We start from the raw sequence: 26,166 nt of genomic DNA, 5'->3' as shown, positions 1-26,166 counted from the left end.
TGGGCGCAGGGCTAGAGAAGTAAGAGACAGAACTGGAGCAAGAGGAGCGACACAATGGGTCGGATGAATGGGGGGAGAATGTGGAGTGGGAACTGTGAATGGAGGAGAGATAAGAGACTGAATTTAAGGGGATGAAAGGGAAAAATATATTGCTAGTGTTAAGGTGAGGGAAGAAGAGAATGGAAGTGTAGCCCATGGAGGAGGAAGGGGGCAGAAAAAGCGCAGTAAGGAAGAAATAGAACAGCAGAGCGTTAAGAATGAGAGACACTATGTAAGGAAGAAGTGATACAGAAGAGATTAACAGAGAAGGAGGCATTGACACTGAATTTTTAAAAAGCGACAGAAGAATGTCAGGGAGTCTGCGGTTGAGTTACAATGTGTAAATCCCAGCCATAGTAACAAGCACATTTATGCTGTCTGCTTGGGATGTATGCTCACCCTCCATGCTTCTGTAGGGACGCAACCTCTGACGTGAGGCTGCTGAAGTAGGCTTCTACCTCAATCCTCCCATCACACAAGCAAACTTCTCAACTCTCTCATTTGTGCAGTGCCACACAACAAAACAAATGCCTGACAGTGAACTCACGGGACCACCTCCATTTCACTCTATTTGGTGACTCAAGATTCTACCAGATAAGGGTGGACCTTTGGCATGCCCCCTGCTCTGAGATACACCCATGACCATGGGTAGGTGATCTCTGGGAAGCGTTGCCACCTCTCATCCAGTGACATCGATGACTCGGAGGGGTGGGGCTGGGCTGACTTCAAAACCTGTTCCTCTCGGGCAGTGTGGACCGCTGTCCATTGTAGATGTACACACGGACATGGCTATATGGTTATGCAAGATCGTCATCTGCTATTTTTGATTGGGAGGTGTGAGAGCCATTGTAAAAAGGCCTTGCTCTGAACCCTGCTTAAAAAAAGTAGACAGGCAAAAGCAGTTATTTACCCATGCCCACATCTCCATTTGACAGGTATAAGTGGGGCAGTTTCCTGACCTTTTGCCTGCCTTAATAGTGCGCAACAATAGGCCAAACAGTATCAGCCTCCTCCTCCCACCTTAAAGTAGCTTCCTGCATCAACGCAGTTGCCTCCTCCTGCTCCCCATCCCAGCTGTCAGCCACTCCTTTCTCATAAGCTCAGTGACTGACACCTCCACCATTTTGCATCAACATGTGGTCCTACCCCAACACTTCCAGCACCGCCTCATCTACCACCTAACCCTCCTTCTCCCACACTTGCTCTGCCTCAGCGTCCTCTGTCTCCTTTAGTTCTGCCGCTTGCTGTTGCTGTTTAGTTGCCCAAACTGACCCCTTAACAACAGACTCCACCACAAGTCCCATCACCTGTAAGCATTCCCACCCCTTTCCCTTTCACTGAGCTGGTACCAGGTTCTCCTAAAAGGCACTGCCGCACCCACGCCCCAGCAGCCCATATACACCTCCTGGGATGAGGTGTTGATCGAAAGCCAGCTGCTTTAACAACTGCCTACCCTGATCCAACCACAACAACTGCTCCCACCAATCAAAAAATGCAATACCGCTGAATAAATCAAGAAAAGGAAGGAGTGGAAAATAAAGGACAGTGAAGGGGTAAACTAAAGCAAAGTTTAAGGGGGAAGGATACACTAAGGATAAGTAAGGGGTGGCAATAAAAGCAGCACCACAAATCAAAGCATACACAAGAAGCAATCAAATGTCACAATAAACAGTCCCAAACGTTTTTTATTCCTCGAATGCACGTCTCTTGACCCCAAATAAGGGTCACAGTCAGACTGATCGTCAGAGGGTGATCAGTTGCAGCTGCCAATAAGCGTGATGCAGAGGAGTAAACCCTGTGCTGTTTGCCCCACTTAATGGGTCTCCTGCCCTCCAGGCAGTATTGCCGGACACTTCTCCACGGGCCTCACCATCATTGGGGCCACCATACTGGACAGCGCAGTATCCTAGGATTCGTGTTTCCGTTGTGTGCATGCGCTGTTAGGAAACTGTGCACCCTGGCCGCATGCCGCTGCGGTGCCCAGACACATGCCTTATTTTCCTTTGCTCCTCAGTGCCATATAAGCACGTGTCCCGTGCTTGATATGTCGCTTCTCAGCGACGTTCATTGCCACTGTTAAGAACTTATGGATTCTGTTGTGGATTCCCTGTCTCTGGGAGTTTATTTCCTGCACTTTCCCGATTTTGCTCTATATTTCAGTACCTATGGGGACCATCTGTATCTCCTTCTCTTGCTACTCCGGGCCCTCCGCTCTCTCTGTGCTATATCACCAGACCTACGCAATATCCTGTTAGAATAGGGCACGGGTGGTCAATTAAAAGGAACTCCATCATGTATTCCAATGCAGCTGCTGTTTATACAGTCCACGGTTGTTTAATAAATAATTCACACAGACACACACTGGCCCTCAACAGGCTATCCCTAGGGCATTTGCACATAGCCAACACATGTTGCAACCTACAAGCAAGCTTCATCTCAATAAAGCACTCGGCCAGCTACACGGAAGCCCATTAGTACTCTCCTCAACTCATGTCTATTCTAATAACCGAAAAGCAAAAGACAAATGATGACCACATTTGCTATGTGTAGCATTTCTCTTTCTGTTTAGAGAGAAACAGTTGGATTCTAAAAAAAAAAGAAGGTTTTTTTAGCTATAAGCTAAATCAAATTATTCTGATAGGAAAGAAGAACGGTGCTGTACATGTAGGGGGCTATCAGATGTCCCTAGTCATGATGACGCCATGCATATCTAAAGGAAGGTGCACAGATCCCAGGGTTATGAAATCTAAGTGTTGGAATGGATTTCAGTCCAAGTGGGTAAGAAATTGAGTACATGCCAACTTGTACTAGTGGTGCTCCATCAATCGGAAAGTTACATTTCTCAAATTAAATCTTATCCCTCACTATCCTCCTATACAGTTTACCAAATTCATTCTTACTGGAGTAAGAGGAGATCATACAAAAAAAGATAAGAGCATTTAGTTAAAGTGGGGTGTCACTCATACACAAACAACTGACACTCCTCTCCATAGAGACACCTAGTTTCTGTTTGGGTGTTCTTTGAAGCATTCTTCAGGACAGGTGCTTATGTCTGGTCACAAAGCCAGTTCATGATAAGGGTGTACACAACTCTGGGAACCTATCCATCATGTCTTGAAAAGAAGCAATGCAACCCTGATCTGAGCCAGAGCAAATAGGCTATTGTCATCTCTTCTGATTGAACATACTCGTTTTTGTTATTCTTTCGTTTTTGCCATAGTGTGCCACAAAAAAAAACCCAATCACAGAAAATTAAAACATTTCATAATAATGTGAAACAGTTAAAATGAGCCACACAGAATCCTAGTCACGAGATTCCATCATACTAGTAGACCACAATATGTGCAATATAGACAAACAGTACATAGTCATCAGTATGTGTTATTCACAGACAATACTTTTAGGAATGCAAGTGAGATTACCTGGTAATTGCTTTTAGTCACAGGCAGGGTTCTCACCCTTCCCTCTGTGCAAAGAAAAGGAGTCAAGCCCTGCTCCTTGTCTTTTCTTGGGATGGGCTGCTGCAAAGACAAGGAAACACTTGGAATAGGGATTTGCTCATGCCAACTGTGGAAGGGACGTTAATGGTGAGGTGGTAAATGCACTCACCGCTTTTGAGGTCTGGACACATACGTGTTTCCCCTTTTGGGCCAACAAGTCTTCATATAGTTGGACGGGCGTAGAATGAGAAGGAACATATAAGTAGCACAGAATGTGCATGTAATGCATAGATCCATGAGGCTCCTGTGGTTTATAATGCAGGCTTACCAGTCAAGTGGTCTTACCTGTGTCATGTCCTTCCTGGGCATACTGGAACTGGGTGCAGCTCCACAGGCCGCCATATTTGTGCTAATTTGAAGCCACGCATGGCCTACCTTCTGATGCGTGCATTGTGCCTTTGTGAAAGGGGTGGAGGTGGATACTCAGTTATTCATAATGGGCTTGTTGTTATCACTGCACATTATCTTTTTTATTTGCAAACTGTATTAATACTTTATTCACCAAGTAAGTGTGCAGTGATTTCTCCAGCATTGGATCTTTCATGGATTCACATGCTTAGAATATTCCCCGTCGACAGATTGGGAACCCTCGGTAAGCTTATAAAGCCGTTTCCCATAGGAAAACGTTCAACACTTTTGTGTCCTATCTACGTCGTTTTGGGCCGCGCACGCATGCCCCACTAGTACGTAGTGGTATAAATGCCCCGCCCCGCGGCTCCCTTCAGATTTCAACCGTCTCCAAAGTGGGAGTACATCGTGTAATTTCTACTTGATAGGTTGTGCTGTTGCAGTTTTTCTCCTAATGTTGGGAAAAGCACTTTTCCGCCCGTGCGCTACGTGCGGACTAAAGAAGGTGTACGAGGGGGACGGACATATGGACTGCATATACTGTCTGCACCCTCATCACTCGGCTGACAAGTGCGACATATGTAAGGGCTTCTCCCAGAAGACTCTTAAAGATCGGAGTCGCACACTTGTAGCATGGTTGAACGACGGAGAGGGGGCATACCCGCCTTCGGAGGTGGGCTCCACACGCAGCGCGGCCTCAGTGTCAAAATCTTCAGGGGCCCCGCGCCGCTTATCGTCGTCGGAACCCCCGGTAAAGAAATCGCGACCGGTGGACAAGGAATCATCGGTAGGCCATTCCAGGGACTTTTCTTTGAAGAAGGCCTCTTCGTCCTCATCTTCAGCAAGGAAAGACAAAGAAATATCTATATCCTCCTCGGGCGATCGTCATAGATCGGCCTCGAGTCGAGAGGCAGAGAAACGCAGGTCGAGTTCAGAAAAAGCGAGAACAACGCATAAGCCTGCACGACCACCACCGTCGTCGACGGTAGGGCAGCCATCAACTACTTCTCTGCCGCTGACACAGTGGACATCAACCGTTCCTGGACCGCAGGCGATGACGATGTGGTCTCCCTTTCCCCCTCCAGGGATCCGACCTGGGAGTCCGATGCAGAATTGGAAGCCCCGAGGAGCCCGGCTCAGCCGTCTCCCCCAGACGATATCGGGTCATTTCACAACATGATGGCCAGGGCTTGTACGGAATTCGGGCTGGCCCAAGACGAAGAAAAAAAGGACTGTTTTCTTTTCGACCACATGGGGAAAAGGAGAAGGTCAGTGTTTTCAGTGCCCATCCTGGAGCATGTGTGGAAGGAAGGACTTCAAACCATGCGTCACCCTTTCTCAGAGCCAGCGATAAAGGGTTGTCTAGAGAAAAAATGTAAAGCCCCGGACTCGACTCCCAAGTGCCTTTCCTCACAACCAACTCCTGACTCTGTGACATCGGCGGCGGCAGCGAGAAAGGCAAGGGCTCAACATAAGTGTACGACCCCCCCGGAAAGTGATGCCAGATGACAGGATGCTTTCGGCAAAAAAGCCCTGTCGGTAGGTGCTACAACAGTGAAGGCGGCCAATTCTCTAGCCATAGTTGCTAGATACGACAGGGAGATGTGGCATCGGCTGGCTCCTATACTGGAACACCTTCCAGATGAACATCGCAAAGCAGCTATGTTGCTGGTCAGGGAAGGTGAAGAGGCTTCAAATCATGCCATAAACATCGCAGTAGACCTTGCAGAGTCGGGGTTCAAGCAGGTGAACAACGGTGTGGTTCTCCGACGGCAAGCATGGCTGAAATGCACCAACTCCCGACCGGAGGTGCAGTACAAGGTACTGGATATGCCTTTTGAAGGAGACCTCCTCTTCGGCGAGAAGGTCGACGAAGCCCTGAAGGGCATGAAGGAGGACTCGGACACGGCGCGTTCCTTGGGGGCCCTCCAGAGTGGTCAGAGTTTCCGGTCTTTTCGTCCCTTCAGGGGAGCATCGGGGAATTCCAGATTCTCGACATCGTTGGACAGACCCATCGGTAGGCCAGCATATTCCTCTCAGGGATACAGGCGAGCTTCGCAAGTGGCTAAACGTCGCCGGGACTACCAGGCCCCCAAGAAGAGAGCAGGTTACTCGTTGTCGACGAGGGATAAGCAGAACAAGGACCAGTAATGACGGGCTTCGGAACGTTCTGGGGGGCAGAGTATCATGTTACATCAACGAATGGGAGCTAATAACAACAGATCAATGGGTGTTGGACTCAGTAAAATACAGACATTCCGGCGGGTGTAGCTCAATCCCATCTGAGCGTGTTGCTGCAGGAAGTAGCACTTATGCTACAAAAAGGGGCTATAGAACTAGTCCCGTCGTCACAAAGGGGTCAAGGGGTTTATTCCCGATACTTTGTGGTGAAAAAGCCAAATGGAAAGTGGCGTCCCATCCTAGACCTGCGCGAGCTAAACAAATCGTTGAAAAACATAAAGTTCAAAATGCTCACGCTCCAGGAGGTGATCCGGTCAGTTCAAGAAGGGGATTTTCTGGCGTCTCTGGACCTGCAGGACACGTACTTCCACATACCGATGTGTCGGCGACACAAGAAGTACCTAAGGTTTGTGGTAGGGCGGACTCACTACCAGTTCACAGTTCTTCCCTTTTGACTGAAATCTTCCCCCAGAACGTTCATGAAATGCTTGGCTCCGGTGGCAGCCTGGCTGAGAAGGCAAGGCCATCATGTATACCCGTATCTCAAAGACTGGTTGGTGAGGGGGTCCTCCCCTATGTCGACGCACAGGAGTCTACAGGACACCATGAGCCTCTTGCAACAGTTGGGGTTTGCGATCAATCCTGGGGGCTATGGCGTCCTGCATTCCTCTGGTGCCCAACTGCCGCCCGTTCATGAGGCCAGTGCAACAGTTTATAGTGGATCGTTGGACGCAGGCTCAGGGCCTCTGGTCAGACAGGCTGACCGTCGACGACGACGACAAGCTCCTGTTAGCTCTTCGGTGGTGGAAGAGAGTTCAGAATATATCCAAAGGAGTACCCCTACAGGACCAGAGTTCCGGTTCACCGTAGTGACGGACGCATCCCTAACTGGCTGGGGAGCGCACATGGGCACTCTGCAGACACAAGGCCATTGGTCTCAGAAGGAATCTCTCCTGCACATCAACCTTCTGGAATTGAGAGCGGTACGCTGGGCCCTGAGGGCGTTCCTGCCTCACATCAGGGGGTCCACAGTGAGAGTTTTGACGGACAACACCACAGCGATGTTTTACTTAAGGAAGCAAGGCGGCACACGATCCAGAACCCTCTCCGTCGAGGCTCAGAAGGTGTGGCACTGGGCTCTAAAACACGATATATCCATCGTAGCTCATCACCTTCCAGGAGTAAGGAATGGACAGGCGGACTCGCTCAGCAGAAATATGGACCAGATTCACGAGTGGGAAATAGACACCGATCAATTGTCGAAGGTCTTTGAGAAATGGGGGTGGCCTCCGCTGGATCTCTTCACCACGAAAACGAACAAGAAGTGCGAGATGTACACCAGCAGGTGGCCACAGGAAGATTTGGGGGGAGAAGCGTTTTCCTTCCCGTGGACGGGCAAGTTCCTCTACGCTTTCCCTCCGTTTCCTCTGATACGGAGAACTCTGCAGTGGATACGCAGGTACAGGTGCCGAGTCATCTTGGTGGCACCGTGTTGGCTGAGACAGCCATGGTTTTCCGACCTGCTTCACCTGTCAGCGGATCATCCAATAACGTTCCCGAAGGTTCCCAACCTCTTGTCCTGGGACGAGGGAACAGTGTGGCATCACAATCCGAGCAGTCTCAACCTCACAGCTTGGCTCCTGACTTTTCAGAATTTGGTGCCTTGAACATTCCCTCGGACTGTCGGAAGATCTTACAGGCTGCGCGCGCCCGTTCCACCAACAAGTCCTACAGGTGTAAGTGGAGAAGATTCAGTATGTGGTGTCAAGGACAGGCAGGAGTGGAACCAATGAGGGTTACTCCGGAACAGCTTCTTCTGTATCTACTACATTTGGCGAAGAGTGGATTGTCCTTTTCATCACTAAAGGTTCACCTGGTGGCCATCTCTAGGTTCACAAGAGGGAGGAAATCAACGCCCTTGTTTAGCGACAGGTTAGTGAAACACTTCATGAGAGGTTTGTTCCGGACGTTCCCTCTGGTTAAGCTTTTTCCACCGACGTGGAGCCTGAACATGGTACTGGCAGGGTTAATGAAACCACTCTTTGAGCCAATGGCCACATCGTCGATGAAGTTTTTATCATGGAAGGTGGCTTTTCTAATAGCTATAACATCGGCTAGACGGATCTCAGAGTTGCAAGCATTGGTCATAGTCCCTCCGTATCTCAGATTTTTCAAAGACAAGGTGATTTTGTCAACAAGTCCTTGTTTCATCCCGAAAGTTCCTATGACTTATCATAAACACTCATCCATTGTCCTGCCCACCTTCTTCGCGACCCCCTCATCAGCTGCGGAAAAGGTCTTACATACCTTGGATGTCAAGAGAGCTCTAAAAGTTTACCTTCATCAAACTCAACAACTTTGATCTACGCAGCAACTCTTCGTTGCATATGGGCCTTCGGCAAAGGGGAAGGTAATTTCAAAACAAGGACTGGCCTGATGGGTCTCGTCGACGATTGCCTTCTGTCATTCAAAAGTGGGGAAACCGCTACAAGGACGTCCGAGAGCTCACTCAACCAGGGCGACTTCGTCGTCGACGGCGTTGTGGGCGGGGATTCCACTGACAGACATTTGCAGGGCGGCAGCATATTCAGTGCCTCATACATTCACCCGCCACTACTGCCTCGAACGACAGCATGCGGACGAGATACAAATGGGACGAGCATTCTTGCGACATCTTTTTCAGTAAGGTAAGCCCTTTTCTTCGAGAAGGGTCTATGCTGGTTTGGATATGCATTTATATATCTATATATATATATATATATATATATATATATGTAAGAATATATGTATAGATGTAAATGCGTGTGTTTTATGTATGCTTTTATGGCTTATACGAATATTACTTGGTGCAGTACTGTGGCACGTTTTAATTTAGAATCATATGTGATCGTGATTTGCCTTTTGCAGGACGGGGTGGGTGCCGGATTGCATTCACACCTCCTCCCTTGTTTCAGGTTCACTGCTGTGCATTCTATTCTAAGCATGTGAATCCATGAAAGATCCAATGCTGGAGAAGGGAATAGCTTCTTACCTGTAACTCCATTTCTCCAGCATTGGTATCTTTCATGGATTCACATGCGCCCGCCGGCCTCCCCTACATGCAATCGTCTTGTAGTTCTTGTTTCACCCCGTTCTACTTTGGAGGGGTCGAAATCTGAAGGGAGCCGCTGGGGCGGGGCATTTATACCACTACGTCCTAGTGGGGCGTGCGTGCGCGGCCCAAAACGATGTAGATAGGACACAAAAGTGTCAAACGTTTTCCTATGGGAAATGGCTTTATAAGCTTACCGTGGGTTCCCAGTCTGTCGACGGGGAATATTCTAAGCATGTGAATCCATGAAAGATACCAATGCTGGAGAAATGGAGTTACAGGTAAGAAACTATTCCCTTCTGCATGGCACTATATACCACCATACCAGTTTATATTTATGTGTGTGCTTCAATACTGCTGTGGAGTGACGTGAAATCATTTGCTGTTGTTGGCAGCTATTGCTCTCTTACCCATGGAAGCCTAACAAATACCCTCATGGGTGCGGAGAGTGTAAACCCTACTCGGGCAAATGTAGCAATAATGCGTTACATCACATGGCTGCTGTGAGCATTGTTTGTTTATCACTCCACTCGATTGTACAATGTGTTTATCACCTTAAAAAACAGATTTCCTATATTTTATGGACAATACATACTGTTGTTAACCCAAGAGTCACTTTCGTGTTAATAATGTACACCGTGTGTGTGCTTCATAGTACTGCCCAATTGTGCCCGTCACAGGATTTACCCATTGCTACTCTAAAAGAGGGCGCAGTTGTGTGAAGCATCAACTCTTCTGCACATTAGTAACACAAAGGTGACACTTGCATTAGAAAGGTCATAGATACATGTTCTTTTGCCTAGGAAATATGTATATGTCTTTAAGAATAGATGTCTCCACATAGGTTATGTTATGAAAAATGTGAACAAGCATTAGAAATGTCATAGATACATGTTGTCTATAAATATTCATATGTCCAAAAGAATACACATGTCCACTTATGCTATGTTACTATCATCTCCAATGTCTCACGGTTTGTGTTGTTTTATTTTTTCCCTTAAACATGACCAGCCTTATGAATCGTAGACTGCCTTGTAGGATTATAAAGGAACAATGTTGGGTTAAACTCTTCAGGTATGGGTGGTGATCAGTGGTTATCTTGGTTTTTGGTATGATGTATGATCTATATTTCTTTTCTCTTATGTGGTTTGCAGATTAAACAGACTTCCACCGGGGTCATCACCGACATCCATTACTGGATTGGGAAGGATTCCACGCCAGATGAGCAGGGAGCCGCCGCCGTCTACACTGCCCAGCTCGACGATGACTTGGGTGGAAGCCCCATCCAGCATCGGGAGGTGCAGGGGCATGAGTCCGAAGCCTTCAAAAGTTACTTCAAAAAAGGTGTTATGTAAGTGGCAAGGGTTCAAGAAAACACAGGTACAAACTGAAATGTGTAATGAAGTCACGACTGAGGATGTGAGCAGCAGACACAAGCATTTTTGATTGCTCCCTTCTGCAGCCATTGCAAACTGTAGGAGCATCTAGAATAAAACATAAGCTTCTGGACGAAATACCATGTGCTCAACGTCTCCTAGTGCGCTACACTGGCAAATGACAAAGTAGGTTTAGGATCGATGTGAGGCTTAAATTGAGCGTGATGCTAAGGTTTATGGTCCAGACTAGAGTTGGAGCTTGGGCAATGCGTAATGTTGCCGTTATAGCCAAGTTAGCATTAGAATTGGGATAGGTTTTATATTTAGGTGCAGGGTTTGGTTTAAGGTTAGAGTGCATTAGAATTGGGATAGGTTTTATATTTAGGTGCAGGGTTTGGTTTAAGGTTAGAGTTAGAGCTAGAATTAGCTTTGGGGTTGCCGTTAAGGGTATGATAAGGGTTAGGTTTCGGATAGGAGTGGTTGATAGACTGAGAGTTAGTATACGGGTTAGCTTTGGGGTTGCGGTTAGGGGTATGATAAGGGTTAGGTTTTGGATAGGAGTGGTTGATAGACTGAGAGTTAGTATACGGGTTAGCTTTGTGGTTGATGTCATGGTCAGGAATAGAGGTACAGCCACGAATATGGCTAGTGTTATTATTAAGACTTCCCTTGGGATCAGGTTTAGGATGTTTCAAACACTTCCATGCCTGCACCATTTTTGCCCCTTCAGCTTTAGGACCACAAATGTGAACCTGTGTAAGTTAATGCTTGAGACCAAGTGCACACCTGTATCGATTCAAGGTTTCTGTAGGCTTCAGCAGAGTCCTACAAATGTGGTCATACGGTTTGCAAAGTGCCATTGGGTGCCCAGAAGTAGCTGACATCTCGTAGACCTTTGCATTGCAAGACAATTGGCTATTCCAAAATGAATGTACGATTTCCGTAAGAGAGCAAAACTGTCAAAATGTCCCCTTGTATGCATTGCTTAATTTTGATGTCAACCGATTTCTAAGCCTAACCAGCCCTTTAAAACATATGGGAATGGATGAGCAGTGAGGTAAAGGATTTGTCCAGGATCACACAATTTGGTTGAGAAAGAACGTCAGGAGTCAGGCAGCAATCAGGTATCTGAACCACATCTGCCCATCCTATATGTATACATGTATTTGTGACATCATGTTAATGTTGAACGTAACATGTACTGCACCATTGACCAGTTAGCGGGTCTATATAGGACACATTCAACTCTAGTGAATCTATTGAAATCATCAAACATTTTCCTCACTGCCTTTACAGGGGTGCCATGTGGCTATCTGACAGTAATCCCTTTGTGAACATTATTTTGTGAAACAATTTACAAAGGCTCTTTCTGCAATGACTCAAACTAATCTCTCTCTTCCCGCCTGTATCAGGCCTTGCTTGTGTGATATGATGTGATATGTTATGTCATTTATAAGGCGCTTATACACAAGTGTTTCAAGGCGTGAAAAGAGAAGGTAGGGAAGACAGAGGGAGGACAAGACAAAAGATCTTAGTAGGCCTTGTGTCATTCAGATCGTGCAAGTGCGACAGCAAAAAGTGCAGGGGGAGGGGGAGGGGAAGTGCCAGGTAGAAGGAAGTGGGAGGTGCAATCAGGGTAGCATTGCTCTGAGTAAGTGCAGCCAGGGCAGCGCGGCTCTGGGAAAGTGCAAGTATGCAGAGGACTGAAGGGGTTACAGTTACAGCCCCTGGTGCACGGTAGGCCCGGGGGCAGTGCAGTGCAGACTGATCATGGAGGAGACTGGTGTCCAGAGAGGCTCAGAGGCTAGCCAGGCAACCAGTCAGCACAGCAGACAGATAGGCCAGCAGAGCAGGGAGAGAGAGAAAACAGGAGAAAAGGAAGGTCTTGAGATGCTTCTGGAATTTAAGCTGGTCCGGCTCAAGTTTCAGAGGGGCAGGGAGACTTTTACAGAGGGAGGCACCTGCAGAGGAGAGAAATCCCCCCCCCCCTCTGCCTGGGGAAACGCCTGACCCTCAGTGAGTTGGAGGTAGCTGAGCTCAGAGCTTAGGAAGGAAGATATTTTGGAATAGAGAGTTGGATCTAATGCACTAGGCTAATACCTAATCTGCTTTCTGTAACCTTTTGCCTGAATCTTACTCATTCCTCTCTCAGGCCAGGTGGAGCCCTCACAGCCCCCTCCCTACACCCTGCCCTTCTCACACCCATCAATCTTTCAATGTTATCCAGGTGGTGCTCCCAGGCGTCCCACCTCCCTTACCCTTTGATCGCTCGTCACATTTCTGGGAAATTCCCATTTAAGTCTCTTGGACACCCATGCACACAGCACTCACTTTGCATCTCCAGTCAACTCCCCTTCCCTAACCTCCTCCCTTGTAAAAGTCCTCGTCCACAGGGTCTTCTTAACGTAAGTCCTTGTCTACTCACATCTCGGTCCTTTCGTTCTCACCATATCTGCCATCTCAATGTTTCTTCCACAACTCTATTTTTTCTTCCACCCCTCTGCACTTCTGTGGCAAGCATGCAAATCCTACCAGTCCCCTATCCCTCTCTGTTGGCTGTCTTTCTTTCATCTTTCGCAATGGTGGTGTCTTGTGCAATCGCTGAGTTTTGCCTTTTTGGACTACTCTACATTCAGAGGCTTTTTTTGCAATGGGTACCACAGATCCTTTCTGGTAGACATTTTTAAATTCTGTGAGTTACTCCTCGGGAATTAAGTTGATAGGCAGGACCGCACTTGTGAAAGGGTTCCTGTCGAACACAAGCCTTGATCCCTTGTGTGAATTGGATGACATCCCTTTTGGAAGCCGGTCTATCCAGCCTTCATAAGGAAAACCTTGGAACAGTGGTGGCCAGGTTGGATTATGCTTACAAACATTTTAGTACGTAAAATCTTCCCATGAGTTGGAAGATTTTTATTAAAGTGTTTTACCAACTGGAAAACTGCTTGGAAATGGATGGAATTGTAGACCTCGTTCAGCCTGGATTTAGAGCCTGTCATGGTGCAGAGCTTGCCCTGATCTGGTTGGGAGATCATTTTGTATTGGTCACTGACAGGGCCTGTACTTGGTTCATTGGCATGCTGAACCTTTCAGCTGTCTCTGTTGACCGTGACAGTGAGTTGACCCACCTATTCCTGCTGGGAAGGGCCCCATGCGTGAGAATTGGTGCTCATGTCTTGTCATTTCATTCTGTGCCTTTTTGAGTATCTCAAAGCTCAGTCCTCTCTCCATAGTTGTCCAAGGTCTACGGCACCCCATTTAGATATATCATTTATAGGTATGTCTTTGGGATGCCGCTAATATGATGATAAAAAGCAAATCTATGTGTCTTTCCAAGGTAGCCCTCAAATAGTGCTTGAACCCTTTATGACAATCTGTCTGGACAGAGCCACTTCATAGACAGAGGCCATATGGCTGAAGTTGGATTTGGGTAACATGGATAACATGCAAATAATGATTGTGGGTTCGGAAAGGCACATGAAGCCGGTCAGGGTGAAGGTGAGGTGCCATTGATTAATGGAATTCCCCTAGGTCTGTTATGAAGGTTTGAGACATTGAAATCCTATTTAATCTACAGCGTGACATGCACCTACACGTGGCCACAGTTGTTAAAGGTGGGTATTTTCATCTCAGGACTGTTAGGGATCTACAGTCTTTTCTGTTGCCTTCTGACCTGCAGTCATTGGTGCATTCCACGTTTGACTATGGGACTATGCCAAGCTACCTGTGCGGCTGATATAGCCCGTGTGGGACACTGCCCCAAAATACTGGGATGTGTTTCACTCTTTAGGCATTTTGCCAACATCTGTTTTGACGTACATTTGTGCTTTATGTGAAATACAAGTTGAAAGTTGGCTTTAATTGCAATGACAAGTTGTGCATGAGACTTGCTTTGCCAATATTGTTTTATTCGTTGCAGGGAATGGGGAGGGTTCATGTCCTATAGGATATGGTACCGGAGGTTTGGCATGACCTGCCCCGTGCACTAACGTACACATGTCTTAAGGAGATACACCGTTACAGATACAACGTGTGTTAGATATACTACTGAGGTGGCATTAAGGAGAGAAGAGTCAATTTCACAGGATCCACTTCTCGGCATCACCACCTTTAAAAAAATAAATGGTCAAAAAAGCCGGCCATAGTATTGGTTTATCTCTACAACCATCACCCCACTATGAACAACATCAAACCACATGTATTAGCACCTGGCCCACTTACCCCATAATCCCCATTCTTCCTGTCCTTTACTCCATTTGGACCTTCTGTCACATCAACCGACCCTTGGCCACCTTTCCTCACCTTCATGTGCCTTAGGCTTCCATCAGGCCTGTTGTCCACCCTAAGCACTCCTCATTTCCATTCCACCTGGGAACTTCCATTCTCAGACACAGCCCTGTGCACACACAGTCTTTGATGACCTTTTCCTGCTACTCTATTCAGAACTTGCGTTTTAGACCCTGAGATTGAGAGATACACTCTATCCTGTCTAACATATTTGATCACTTTCACTCCAGTGTCCTCAGCCTCCTGCCCTCTTTTCTTCAACTGTGTGACCATCACTTCAGCTCCCTTTCTCCCGCCATCTCCTTATCTTGCTCTGTCCCCTGCTTATCACCCCCAAATCATTCGTCATTGCATAAAGTAACTTTAAGACCATTCCATGCACCATATCGTTTTCTCTCAAGTCTGTCAACTTGATGATTAATATTAATAAATGTTCACCACACCACAGATAATCTCTTCTCTATCCTACTGGCTCTGAAACCCAGTTGAAGCCTGTATAATCTAAATGAACTTTAACCCATTTCCCAGTTGTGGCAGGGGTAGATCCACAATCTGTGCCCTCCACTGCTGTTGTCCCTTGTGGGGCACAGAAAGAAAATCCCATCCAACACTACTGAACTTAAAAAGTAGAAACATAGAGGTCACATAACTGCCCAATACTCTGTAACTCTTTCCTTAGGTTTGTATATTTACTATCCACTTTAGAAGTGCCTCTCCTTGACTAAGATTGATTTATCATAAAGGCTACCGTGGCTTTCAGTTCCTCATACTATTCCTTTCTTATCTCCCACACTTCTGCTTTTGGCAAAGGATTTGATTTCCCCTCTTCCCAGGTTAGAGATATACCTGCTTTATTATTCACTCTTTTGGGTATCTCTATTTACTTTCTCGCATTGCAAGTATTCAGATTCGTTAATGTTGGTTCTAAGCGCTTCTCGCTTTCATTGAGATCATTCTTGATTGATATTCACTTTCATTGACGTCCCTTCTATGGAATGTTGCTCACATTATCACAGTTCATATTTATCAAATTTCCGTTCCCGCTTATCTCATTCTTACTGAGATGATTTTTCTGGTTCATATAATGATCGTTGGTTGGCTTCCTGTGCCACTCATGTTTCTTGTTACCTTCTTTCTTGTCAGGGAACATATTTGGGGTTCAGACAGGCCTTGCCTCGGTTCCTACATCCACTGCACTGTCGAGCCGTTCTACTCAGCATCCTTGTTAGGCAGTCTTCACTCTTCCTCTCAGCTACTCCATATTTCAAAGGGAAGCCACACCGCTTGCTGCGGCTTCTCTACAGCGCTTTTGGCACTGTTACAAGCTCAGGCGGCCCACCACGACTCTCTTGGAGTTGCGCTACCATCAACTCTCAAGCCTCACTTGGCTTGGCTTCTCTCAGGCTCTTGGTTATGCTGGTCTCTCAGCGTTCCGTGTGCTGCTTCCCAGCAACTTCAGATTTTGCAGGCTCTTTGTTCTGCTGCAGTTCCTCCTACTCCCAGTTTAGCGTTCTCAAGGGACCTCCCCCAGTCCCCTCTTTCCTCTCGTCCCTCTTCTCGCTCTCTACCTGATGAATACTTGTCTTTTAATCCAATCTTCACAGTGAATTGGTTAATTTCGTTAAAGAGACAGTTTGTCTTCCTTCTGGAAAATAGCATCTGTTAACTTCTGCTTCAGCCCAGTTGCGGTATTTACCATTATTTGATAGATTTGACAGTCCCATATATGCTATCATATTTCTTGTTCCAGGGAGTTTCTCACAGGAACCAAAGTCCTTGTGCCCTAAGGGGGAGTCTCTCCCGGTGGGGTCCCACTTGCCTTGACCCCTAGGGATAGTGTTTGCAGAACGAGCTCACCTCACTAACTTCACATGGGGCTGCTCCCCCTTGGAGACAAGAGACAAATTCTCTCAATGTGTCACACCCCAATCCACAAGACTGCCCACAACTCCTCTCTGTGTGCAGAATGACTTCCAGGTCTGCCTATTTGTCCACCTAGAGGATGCAGGCAGCGAACCCTCTATGGACCGCAGTGCCCCGTCATACCCAGCATATACAGTTCCTATGGCATCCACTCCACCTTCTCTTTCAAAACCAACCCACGGATTCTCGACTCCAGTCTATAGGGAAGCACATTAGTAATACTGCTTGCAATGTAGCATGCTTGAAGTTGAATGTTAATTCTCAGACAGGGTAAAACGCAGACTGTCAAAAGACACATCTCCATTATCCACATAAAAAGTTGTTCTGTTTATGAATGTTTTGCCCCAGAGCACTACCACCACTATAACCATGCAGAATTCCAAAAATGACATACCGTGTCCTTTCTCCAGCCTGGACTCATGCTGCATTTCTATATATACCCCACCTCAAAGCTAACTGTTCATGCTGCACCTGTGCACATCTATAGTCCCCAGGACAGGTGTTCTTCGGGCACTGGCATGGCCACCCATTTAAGTACCCCAAGAAGTTGCTCCAAAACGCCAACTCCTCTCTGATCATGTAAGGAGGCTCCCTCCCTGGAGCTACGATCTCACAGGCACAATTTAAGTGCCCACCAGTTTTAGCTTTTGAGTGGCATAGTATTCCCCTTTTGACCTGCCTCACCAACTCTTCTAACTAGTGGAAACCTGAACACCATGCAAACCGAGTTCAGCTCATTGCCTAGAAATGTACAGTGTGTATCCGGGCCATCAGTATTCTCTAGTGCCAATAGCGCACCAAACGCCGCTTCCATTACTTGAAGCCCCCTAAGCATTCACATGCAATCCCCCTGTCCCCAACTTTTACCACAATGTTTTTAATATTATTCTACTGCCGCACCGGTTCTAATCAATCCCTACCTCTTCATGAAGGTCCACTGAAGAAAAGGGCTGTTAAGATCAAAGAGTTCACCAAAAATCACATTGCTTGGGTATTGCCTTATCAAAACATGTACCCCCTTCAAATTGCACCCCCAACCCATAGAAATCCTCTGGGCACGGGTAACATGTGGAAGGTCCATTTGTGTTGCATTTTGCCATTTCCACGCCCTGGCCTCATTGCCTTCTTCAGATTGTGATACACTACTCTCTGCCTTCTTGGCTAAGGATGCCAATCAGTGGCTTCGCTGTTGGGCTATGAAAAAATGGTGCATCAGTCAAAATCTGGCAAGGCCTCCGTGTACTCCACCACCATTAGGGAAATAATGAATCCTTTATGAGGTGGAGGGTGCTTCAAGGAGGGTGGCACCCCTCCCTTCCTCCACTCCTTTGAAGAGCTTGCCCCACACCACCTCTGTGACTTGTTCTTAATTCGTTGCCCATCTCTCCATCCTTTGACTTGAAGGCAGAATCCAAAAATCCCACGTCAAATCTTTTTCCAATAGCAGCCCTTACTCTGTCTGCAAAACTGTCCAGACGCCCCATCTTCTTGCCTAAGCTAGGGTTGGGGCCCTTTCCATTCGGAAAGTTGGAATCTTCCATTCCTGGGCTCCCCCCTGCCCCTTCCCAGGGCACCTGCACGTGGCACTGCAGCCAAGGAGACCTCCCTGAGCATTTCGTGCATTTGTGTCTGAATTTACAGATGCAGTAGAGCATGTGCCACCGCTGAAAGCTCAGTGGGCTCCCTCTCTTGCTCCAGGTGTTTAGTGCTCCCAGTTCACTGTGGGTTGTTAATACCCAAACACGCACAGGCCGTGGGGGACCTGTAGGTCACTGGACATGTGGACCTCTAATAGTGGCCTGTGGGTGCCATATGTTGTACTCACAAGTCCGTGCCCAGCTCCCACCATGGCATTGACTGTTCCTCTGCCCTTCTAGAGCTGAACTCCATGTCATCCCCCTCAAACTAGTCGGTGCCCTTTATATGTTATCACATTTAGAGAGTTGTTAAGAGCCACATTTTTTAGGAAAGGGTTTGCAATAAACACTTAAATATTTTAGGATAGATAAGGTCCAGTTGGCTATATTTGTGAGTACACTGGGGTGCAACACAAATGTGTTGTCTTCTGGCTTTCGCCCAAAAGCTCCCTATGCAAACACTTAACTACTTCCGTGTATTCTCATGGCAAGATCTCCTCCTTGGTACGCCCCAATCAATGTGCTCGCAGAGGCTTTGCTATCCACATTTGCAGCCACCTCAATGCCACTTTCCTAAGTTGCCCATGGCTATCTCTGTTGGGAGCTGACCACACCCTCCCCGCCGGGTCCATTGCTTTCTTGGTCTGGGTCTCACTGCTCACGCCTGACTGTAACATTCTACGGTCTGTGCACAGAGAGAGTCCCCCATTCACTCCGCCCTGACCTCAATCACTTCTCTTTAGCGCACTCTACTCCCAAGTCATTGCCTTTCTCACCAGCTATAGCACAGGTTCCCCCGACTTCCTGGGGCTCCCTCTTAGCAGTGATCTGCTCTTGTCCCAGAGGCTCCTCCTTCTATTCATACCCCGATCTGACCCTGAATGTGCCCTCTTTACCAAAAGGCTCTCCCCACTCCTTTCCATCACAGCATGGATCTGGCTCCGGAAGTCCTGACGGGAAAGATACGCACCAGGAGTTTGTCCACCTCTGTGCAACATTTTCCTGTTAAATGACCAACTGTGCTACTCCCATCCTGAGGCGTTCAGGCACGCCACCATTCCGCTTGCCCTGATGACTAACCCAGCCGGGCATTTTCCCTTCCTGGTGGCCGTGCCTCTCTTTTTCTACCTTCCTCGCTCATTCCATTCCTTGAGTCAGACCCACCTGATTTGGAGCTGGCCTATGATCCACTGACTCCCTTTTTAACTGGGAAAGAACCTACTGCTGCAGACACACCTAGTGAAGTTGCCTTCCATGCAGTGGCGGCTGGTGAGTTTGAAAGCTGGTGGGGCGTACATTTTCCAGGGCGAATTTAGTAGCGAGTGCGCGCAGCGCGCGAGCCGACCCCTCCAAGGGGGGTGCGTGGGGGTTCTCCCCCCGTGAAACTTTTGGAAAAATGGCCTACAAAATGTGCAATTTACTGTCCAAAAAACCCACCGAAAGGGAGGGCCTCACACCTGCCGCATTTTTACCTAGGGGTCTATCCACCCCACCTACCTCCATAAAGGGTCCCAGGAGTGTAGCCGGCCTCAAAACAAAGCTGAACTTCCAGGGACTTGGACAGTGTGGAACAGCAGCGTGGACAGGAAGGAAACTCCATCCCTGGACCCTGGCCTGGGATGAGCAGGATGCCCACAGACATGGGGGCATTGGGGGGCCTGGGATGTATACAAGGCCGCAGTAACTTCTACTTGCACCGCAGGAGCAGCAGCGCACCCAGCGGGCCCCACAGGAACCTCCACAACGCCTTTTCGGCAGGTAAGAGCAGTCAGTAATGCTTCCTATCCTATCCCGCCACCGCATGTCAGCCTACTCATGGGCCTCCCTCCCCCAGAGCCCCTCATCCATCCCTCCGGTGTCCTCACCGTGCTCCTCAACTCCCCGGCCTCTCGCGTCCACAATCTCTCATCTCCCACTCCCAGTATCTTTCAACCCGGCCGGCAGCCTTCCACCCTTCATTCCAGAACCCATTACCTCTCGAAATGTTCACCTCGCCACTGTCTACAAAAGGCAATCCTTGCATAAATGAGCATCGTTCCTTTCGGTCCCCTCCCCGCTCCTCACCCTTCCTCTGCCTGTCCATCGTCTCCCCAATAGCCTTATCCCGTCCTTCCCAGCCCCTCAAATATTCTCACCCTTCCGTTAACTCTCCCTGACCGTTGCCATCAGCCTTGCGCCCAGGACTCCGCCCTCACCTTTAACTCTCCAAGGCTAAGCATCTGAATTCTGAAATCCTTTACACAGGACTCTGTGGGTGCGTTACTTCTTGGGACTAAACCCTAGTAGACTTTAATGCCCTGGAGCAGCTTTAACGCGCACTGGAAAAGATTCATTTTGGGGAAAATAAGACCTTCTCTGCCTCGTGCAGCCCCGGCCGCTCCGGCGCTGGAAACAATCAGTAATGCGTCCCGGCTCCTGTGGTTAAAATGCAGCTAATGAATTCCATGCAACTGCACACAAACTAAACATCCACTTTGAAAAGAAATCCTACAATTTATCAAAAAGAGATACACCAAAATGCTATTTTTCAATAACTGATGATAGCTCGGACACGCCTAATCTATCGAAAGAGCAACCTGTACGCAGCACCCAGAAGCGACCCTCAAGGCGACAAGTCAGCAGGGGGGTTGGCGGGGGAGAAACAAAAAAAACACAGAAATGACATATAAATGACATCGAAATAAACAGGGCAATTCTACACCTTTCAATGATTGCACATGTGTGTGTAGAGAATGGAAGCTAGCGGAAACCAGACGCTAACTGCTTCGGAGTGCATGCTAGGCGCTATATCCTCGCCCGCCCCCAGTGGGTTGGCGTCATGGACTTGAGTGCGAATGGCAGCGTTCCAGTAGGCTGCGCTGCTGCAGACTACCAAATACAGTCCGTCTGTGCATGCTATAGTGCCCCAGCCTTCCCCCAATCATTCCCAATCCCCCTCGTCCTTCATGGCACACTGTTCTCTCTCTCATCATGCTAGGCCACCACCAGCCATGGGCATCTCCCTCGCCCTGCCAGGGCTCTCCCTGGGTTGTGCCGTTTTATATTTTCGGCATTTTTCACGAAAAATGGCGAAAATATAAAACGGCACATTTTTTGGGGAGATTCAACGTGCAGCATGCCTGCCTGGGCCTTGCTTCATTACGGTCCGTGGCCCAAGGCCCTTGGGCCACGGACCATGGGTAAAGAAAGGCCCAGGCAGGCCGCATGCGGCCCCTGCCTTGGTGGTAGCGGGCCCGTCTGCCGTGCGTGTAGGCAACTTGGGGCCTAAACTTGTGTCTGTGTCCCACTCCCCGTTGGGGAGTGGGACACAGACACAAGTTTAGGCCCCAAGTTGCCTACACGGCACGACAGTCAGCAACACTGAAAGACGTGTAGGCCCTGGCCTACACGTCGTTCAGTGCTGGGGCCTGGGGCTGTGGTGTTACACTCCCCGGGCCCACAGACACAAACAACATCTGGGGGTACACTTTACTAGTACTTACCGCCGGAAAGCTCGTCGTGGACCAGGCCGTCTCTGCTGAGCTGGTGGTCTCAGGGCAGGGCAGCAGCTCAGCTTGCGTCGTGTTTGTGTCGTCGTCAACTCCTCAAAGAAAGAATCAGGGCCAGGGGGAGACTGGAGACATGTGAAGGTGGCGCAGGCGCACGCACACACCCTGCATAGATACAGTAATGTCATTGGCTGTTTGCCAGCCAATGCAAGGATTGTCATTGGCTGGCAAACAGCCAATGACATTACTGTATCCACGCAGGAGGGAGGGAATTTCATTCCTCAGTGCGCTGTTTGCGCACATTTTATACTGGCGGGGCCACTCCTGAAGCGCCCCGCCAGCCTGTTAATTAAAGGGGCTTACGTAGAGTGCGTGCAGCTACGAGCTCCACGCACTCTACTATTGAAAAAAGATGCGTAAAACGGGACGCGCCCCGCTCTGAAAGCCGGGCCGGCCCTTAGGAATTGTTACACATACACTGTAATTGTTGTCTTGCCACAGCGCCCCCGCGCTGTTGGCAAAGGAAATGCATCCATCTTGATTAATCTCTTTTACCATCTTGATTAATGTCTTTTTGGCCTCTGCTCTTTCTGGGGGGGGCGGCGCCCGGCCGCCCTATGAAAGCAGCCGCCACTGCTTCCATGATGGTCTCTCCAACGGATTTGGCCGCGGTTGGGAATGACTCTCTGCACCTTGTTCATCATCCCTCCACTTTCTCCTGTCCTTTTTTGTCTTGACCCATCCCTGGTGCCCTCAGTGCCTGATTTCCTATCCATGTCTGTCTCCACTTGGTCGCCTTATTTTCATTTCCTCTGCAGTCTACTTCTTCATCCCCTCCTCCCCCTTTACCCCTCACCTCATCGATCCCCTCAGACGGCGCCCATAAGTAAGCTCTACCCGTAACCCTGAGAAGATGCATTCTCTGTGATCGTTTCTTTTTACATTAAGCTTGTCTGGAGCACTAGCCGACTTCACTTCAGACAGCTTCAGGACTCAGTGGCGACGTTTTAATAATTCTTTTCTTTCAATTCTCCACAACAGATACAAGAAGGGGGGAGTGGCTTCAGGATTCAAGCATGTGGAGACCAACACCTACAACATCCGACGGCTGCTGCATGTGAAAGGACGAAAGCATGTCTCAGCAAACGAGGTGAGGGCTTGCGGTTCTGGTTTAGAGGTCACTTCAAATTCCTATAACATCAATGTCAGAGGACACATTGATCCTGTGCCAATGTCTCCTCGTGGTTCGAGTAACTCATGGGTTCTACCGTTGCTTCTCTATTGTTAGAAACATATATGATTCCTGAATCAATGTAGTTATACTCCTGGAGAAGCTCTTGGTTGAAAAGCCATCACTGCTCCACTGTTGTGTATCTGCACGGATTTCCTGTAAGGGAGAAGCAATTGTAGGAAACGTTTATCCTACCAGCAGTTGAATAGTGGTGGTGCAGAAACCACACCTTTCTTCAACAGTGGAACAGTGGATCAGGAACCACTGTTGCTCCACTGTTGAAGAAGCTCATGGGTCATGTGTTGCTAATGCACGAGTGCTGATAGAATGCATAGTTCCTACATGTGCCTTCCCAATGCTGGAGAGGCGCCTGGTTGCTCAACCGTTGCAGCTCCAAGGTTTAGAAAATACATGATTTTCAAACCACTGCTACTGCAATGCTGAACTTATATGCGGTTATTAAACCACTGCTGCACCATTGTTGGAGCAGTGTTTGCTTTAAGAACCATGAATACGCAATACCTGATGGGCCTGTAAGTCAATCTGTGTACATTGTTCGAGAAAGATTCAGGCACTGCCAGCCATCCGGCAATGGCGCATATTATGCACACCAGTGTTCAAATATATCAGAACCCACCATGAAAGACCCCAACACATATGACATTATTTGTGTGCAGACATCATATAGATGTGGTGATATCTGAATACAACATACTATAGATGCAAAAAAAACGAAAATAGGGGGGTTCTTAGAGTGACATGCTAAAGAAAAGAAACTGAAATGATGCAACATGATTTCATCAGGAATGAAAATCACACAATGTCAAGTAAGGCAGATATCATTTAGGTCTGGCAACCTTAACAATATAAGCGTGCACTGACGACAGCGGGCAGTGATTGCTCACAGGGCGGAAAAAGTCAAGACTGGTGGGATTACAAAAAGTTATAATACTCCACCAGAGGGGGTGAGATAAAGAGGCGAGCAACAACCATGCCCGTCTGGCGGTCCAGGGGACCAGAATACAGAACTATCCCTGCTTGGCCATGGGGGTATGCCCCTGCTACGAGGAAGCCACTTTGTTCCCCTGAACAGGATGGGTTGCACGCCATAGAACAATCCCACGTGACAGGAGACTCAGGAAGTTGTCTTTCTGCCCTGCAGTGGCACCCCAGGCCCACTGCGTGATGGAGCCGGTTATAGGGTCATACGCAGGATGGCACCAGCCTAGCCCCCCTTTCAGACCCTGCATTTCTACCCCTGGGTGACCTCAAACTTTCCAGGCATTCGTAAAAATCACTGCACATGTATACTGTCCTTTTTATGATGTGGACAACATTGTTGCGACCTTTGACTACCAACCCCCAGCAGTCAGAGGGAAACATGCAGTGGTTCACAGTGCCAAGCTGTGGCTGGTCCCAGAAATGGGCAGGGGATTACACCTGGCTCCCAACAAATAGTTTTTTTTTCCATATTTAAGTGATTCACTGTTAACAACACCATGCACACTCCTTTTCACGTGATGCAGGTTGCCCAACACTTTGCACTGCTCTGTTAAACTTCAGTGTCCTCGACCCAGTGTACACAGTTTGTTAGGGACATGGCTGGTAGAGACATCTTTGTTAGTGTGTTGTAGAGGTCACAGCACAGTGTACATCTCTGATGCAGGGTTGTTACGTTCTCTGCGCAGTGTGCCCCTGGTTGCAGTGGTGGAAGTGTAAGAAAAGAAGTACTGGCAGTATGTGCCCAGCTGGCCTGCCCCAGCTCCTCACAAACGCCATTGCTGCCCCATCCCACATGCAAACTCCTAAACGCGCCTGCTGTTTAAGGCAACGTTCGCTGCAGTGCACTGAAGTGCAAGTTTCAACTTCTTGCTACTCTTTTTATTTAAAACGAAGCCATTCCGGAACGGTTTCTTTTTAAAATAAAAGTATATGAACAGTAAAACTTAATTAAAAAGCATAGAGAAGCGCCGCTCCCAACCGCTCCCACCCACTTCGACCACTGGATGCAGGGCTCTTAACACAGAGCACACCCCTGTTTGCATCGTGCAGGGCTCACCACGCAGAGCTCTGCGCTTGCGCTAGTAGGGTAACGGCGTGTTCTGAACACAGTGGGTTTGTTTTCTATGATGTTGCACATTGGAGAGAAGAGTCTTAGTTCCTAACATGGTCCAGTTACTTTGTTAGAGACATGGGGCCTCATTACGAGTTTGGAGGCAGCCATGCCCTTAATGGGGGCATGGCTGCCTCCAAACTCGGGTCCGGGTTCCCATAACCGCGGGCCATTCCAACCTTGGAGGGCCCGGTATTTCTCCATCCAGCCCATTCCCATTCAAGCCCCAATAGGGCTCAATGGGAATGGGGAGCATGCTAACAATGGGTGTGTTAATGATGGGCCCGTTGTTAGCATCCTGGGCTGCTCCCGGGACCCGCAAAGGACGCCTGGTGAAACCAGGCATCCAGAGCGGGTCCCGCGAGGAGACCTCGTAATAGGCCGGTAAGGGGTTAACGGCGCCAGCACCTTTACCGGCGCCGTTAACCCCTTTCCGCCAGGGTCCTAATGAGGCCCATGGTTGTTCATCAACAAAGTGCATAGACTTGGTTAGCGTGCTGCATTTTCCCCAATACACCTGAACTCTTTTCTTTACTCGGTTAGTAAGTAAACCACAAAAGAATGTGGTTGCCTGTCTTAATTGCACGGCTGCTGTGTTTTGCTGTATATTTGCCAATAATGCCACAACACGTCACGCCTGTTGTTTTTGAAAGAGAGCCACAGGCAGCACATGATTTTGCAGACAGGACACCTTTATGCGTCTCCTGTAGCCCCACCTTTAGTGGCCAGCTCTCAACATGACATCGTGCTTTTCCTCAGGCAGTCTGCTGGAAAGCCAGCACCCATACATATGCATTAGCTCCATATCATCTTTGCACCGTTTCATGGTTTTGTGATGTACTTGTGGTCTGGCTAGCACAGCATTCCACCCAGATGTTGTAATTCACAGCTGTCAGTGCATCCTGTTCCCCCTGTGCATTTTGTGGTGCATGAGATAGTTATGCAGCTTGTG

General features: G+C 48.3%; 1 protein-coding gene across 2 annotated transcripts in view; it reads left to right on the top strand.

The window, feature by feature from the left end:
- Positions 1-26,166, top strand: part of VILL (villin like) — a 354,049-nt gene that overhangs the window by 188,498 nt on the left and 139,385 nt on the right. For both annotated transcript variants that reach the window (XM_069647691.1, XM_069647690.1), the window contains exons 4-5: positions 10,314-10,510; positions 22,912-23,020. In XM_069647691.1, the coding sequence (XP_069503792.1) occupies positions 10,314-10,510; positions 22,912-23,020 (306 nt within the window). The remainder of the gene's footprint in view (positions 1-10,313; positions 10,511-22,911; positions 23,021-26,166) is intronic.

This window comes from Ambystoma mexicanum, chromosome 2q, assembly GCF_040938575.1.
Source record: "Ambystoma mexicanum isolate Mex_15411 chromosome 2q, UKY_AmexF1_1, whole genome shotgun sequence".
Classification (NCBI taxonomy): domain Eukaryota; kingdom Metazoa; phylum Chordata; class Amphibia; order Caudata; family Ambystomatidae; genus Ambystoma; species Ambystoma mexicanum.
This window is presented reverse-complemented; position numbering and strand designations above follow the sequence as displayed.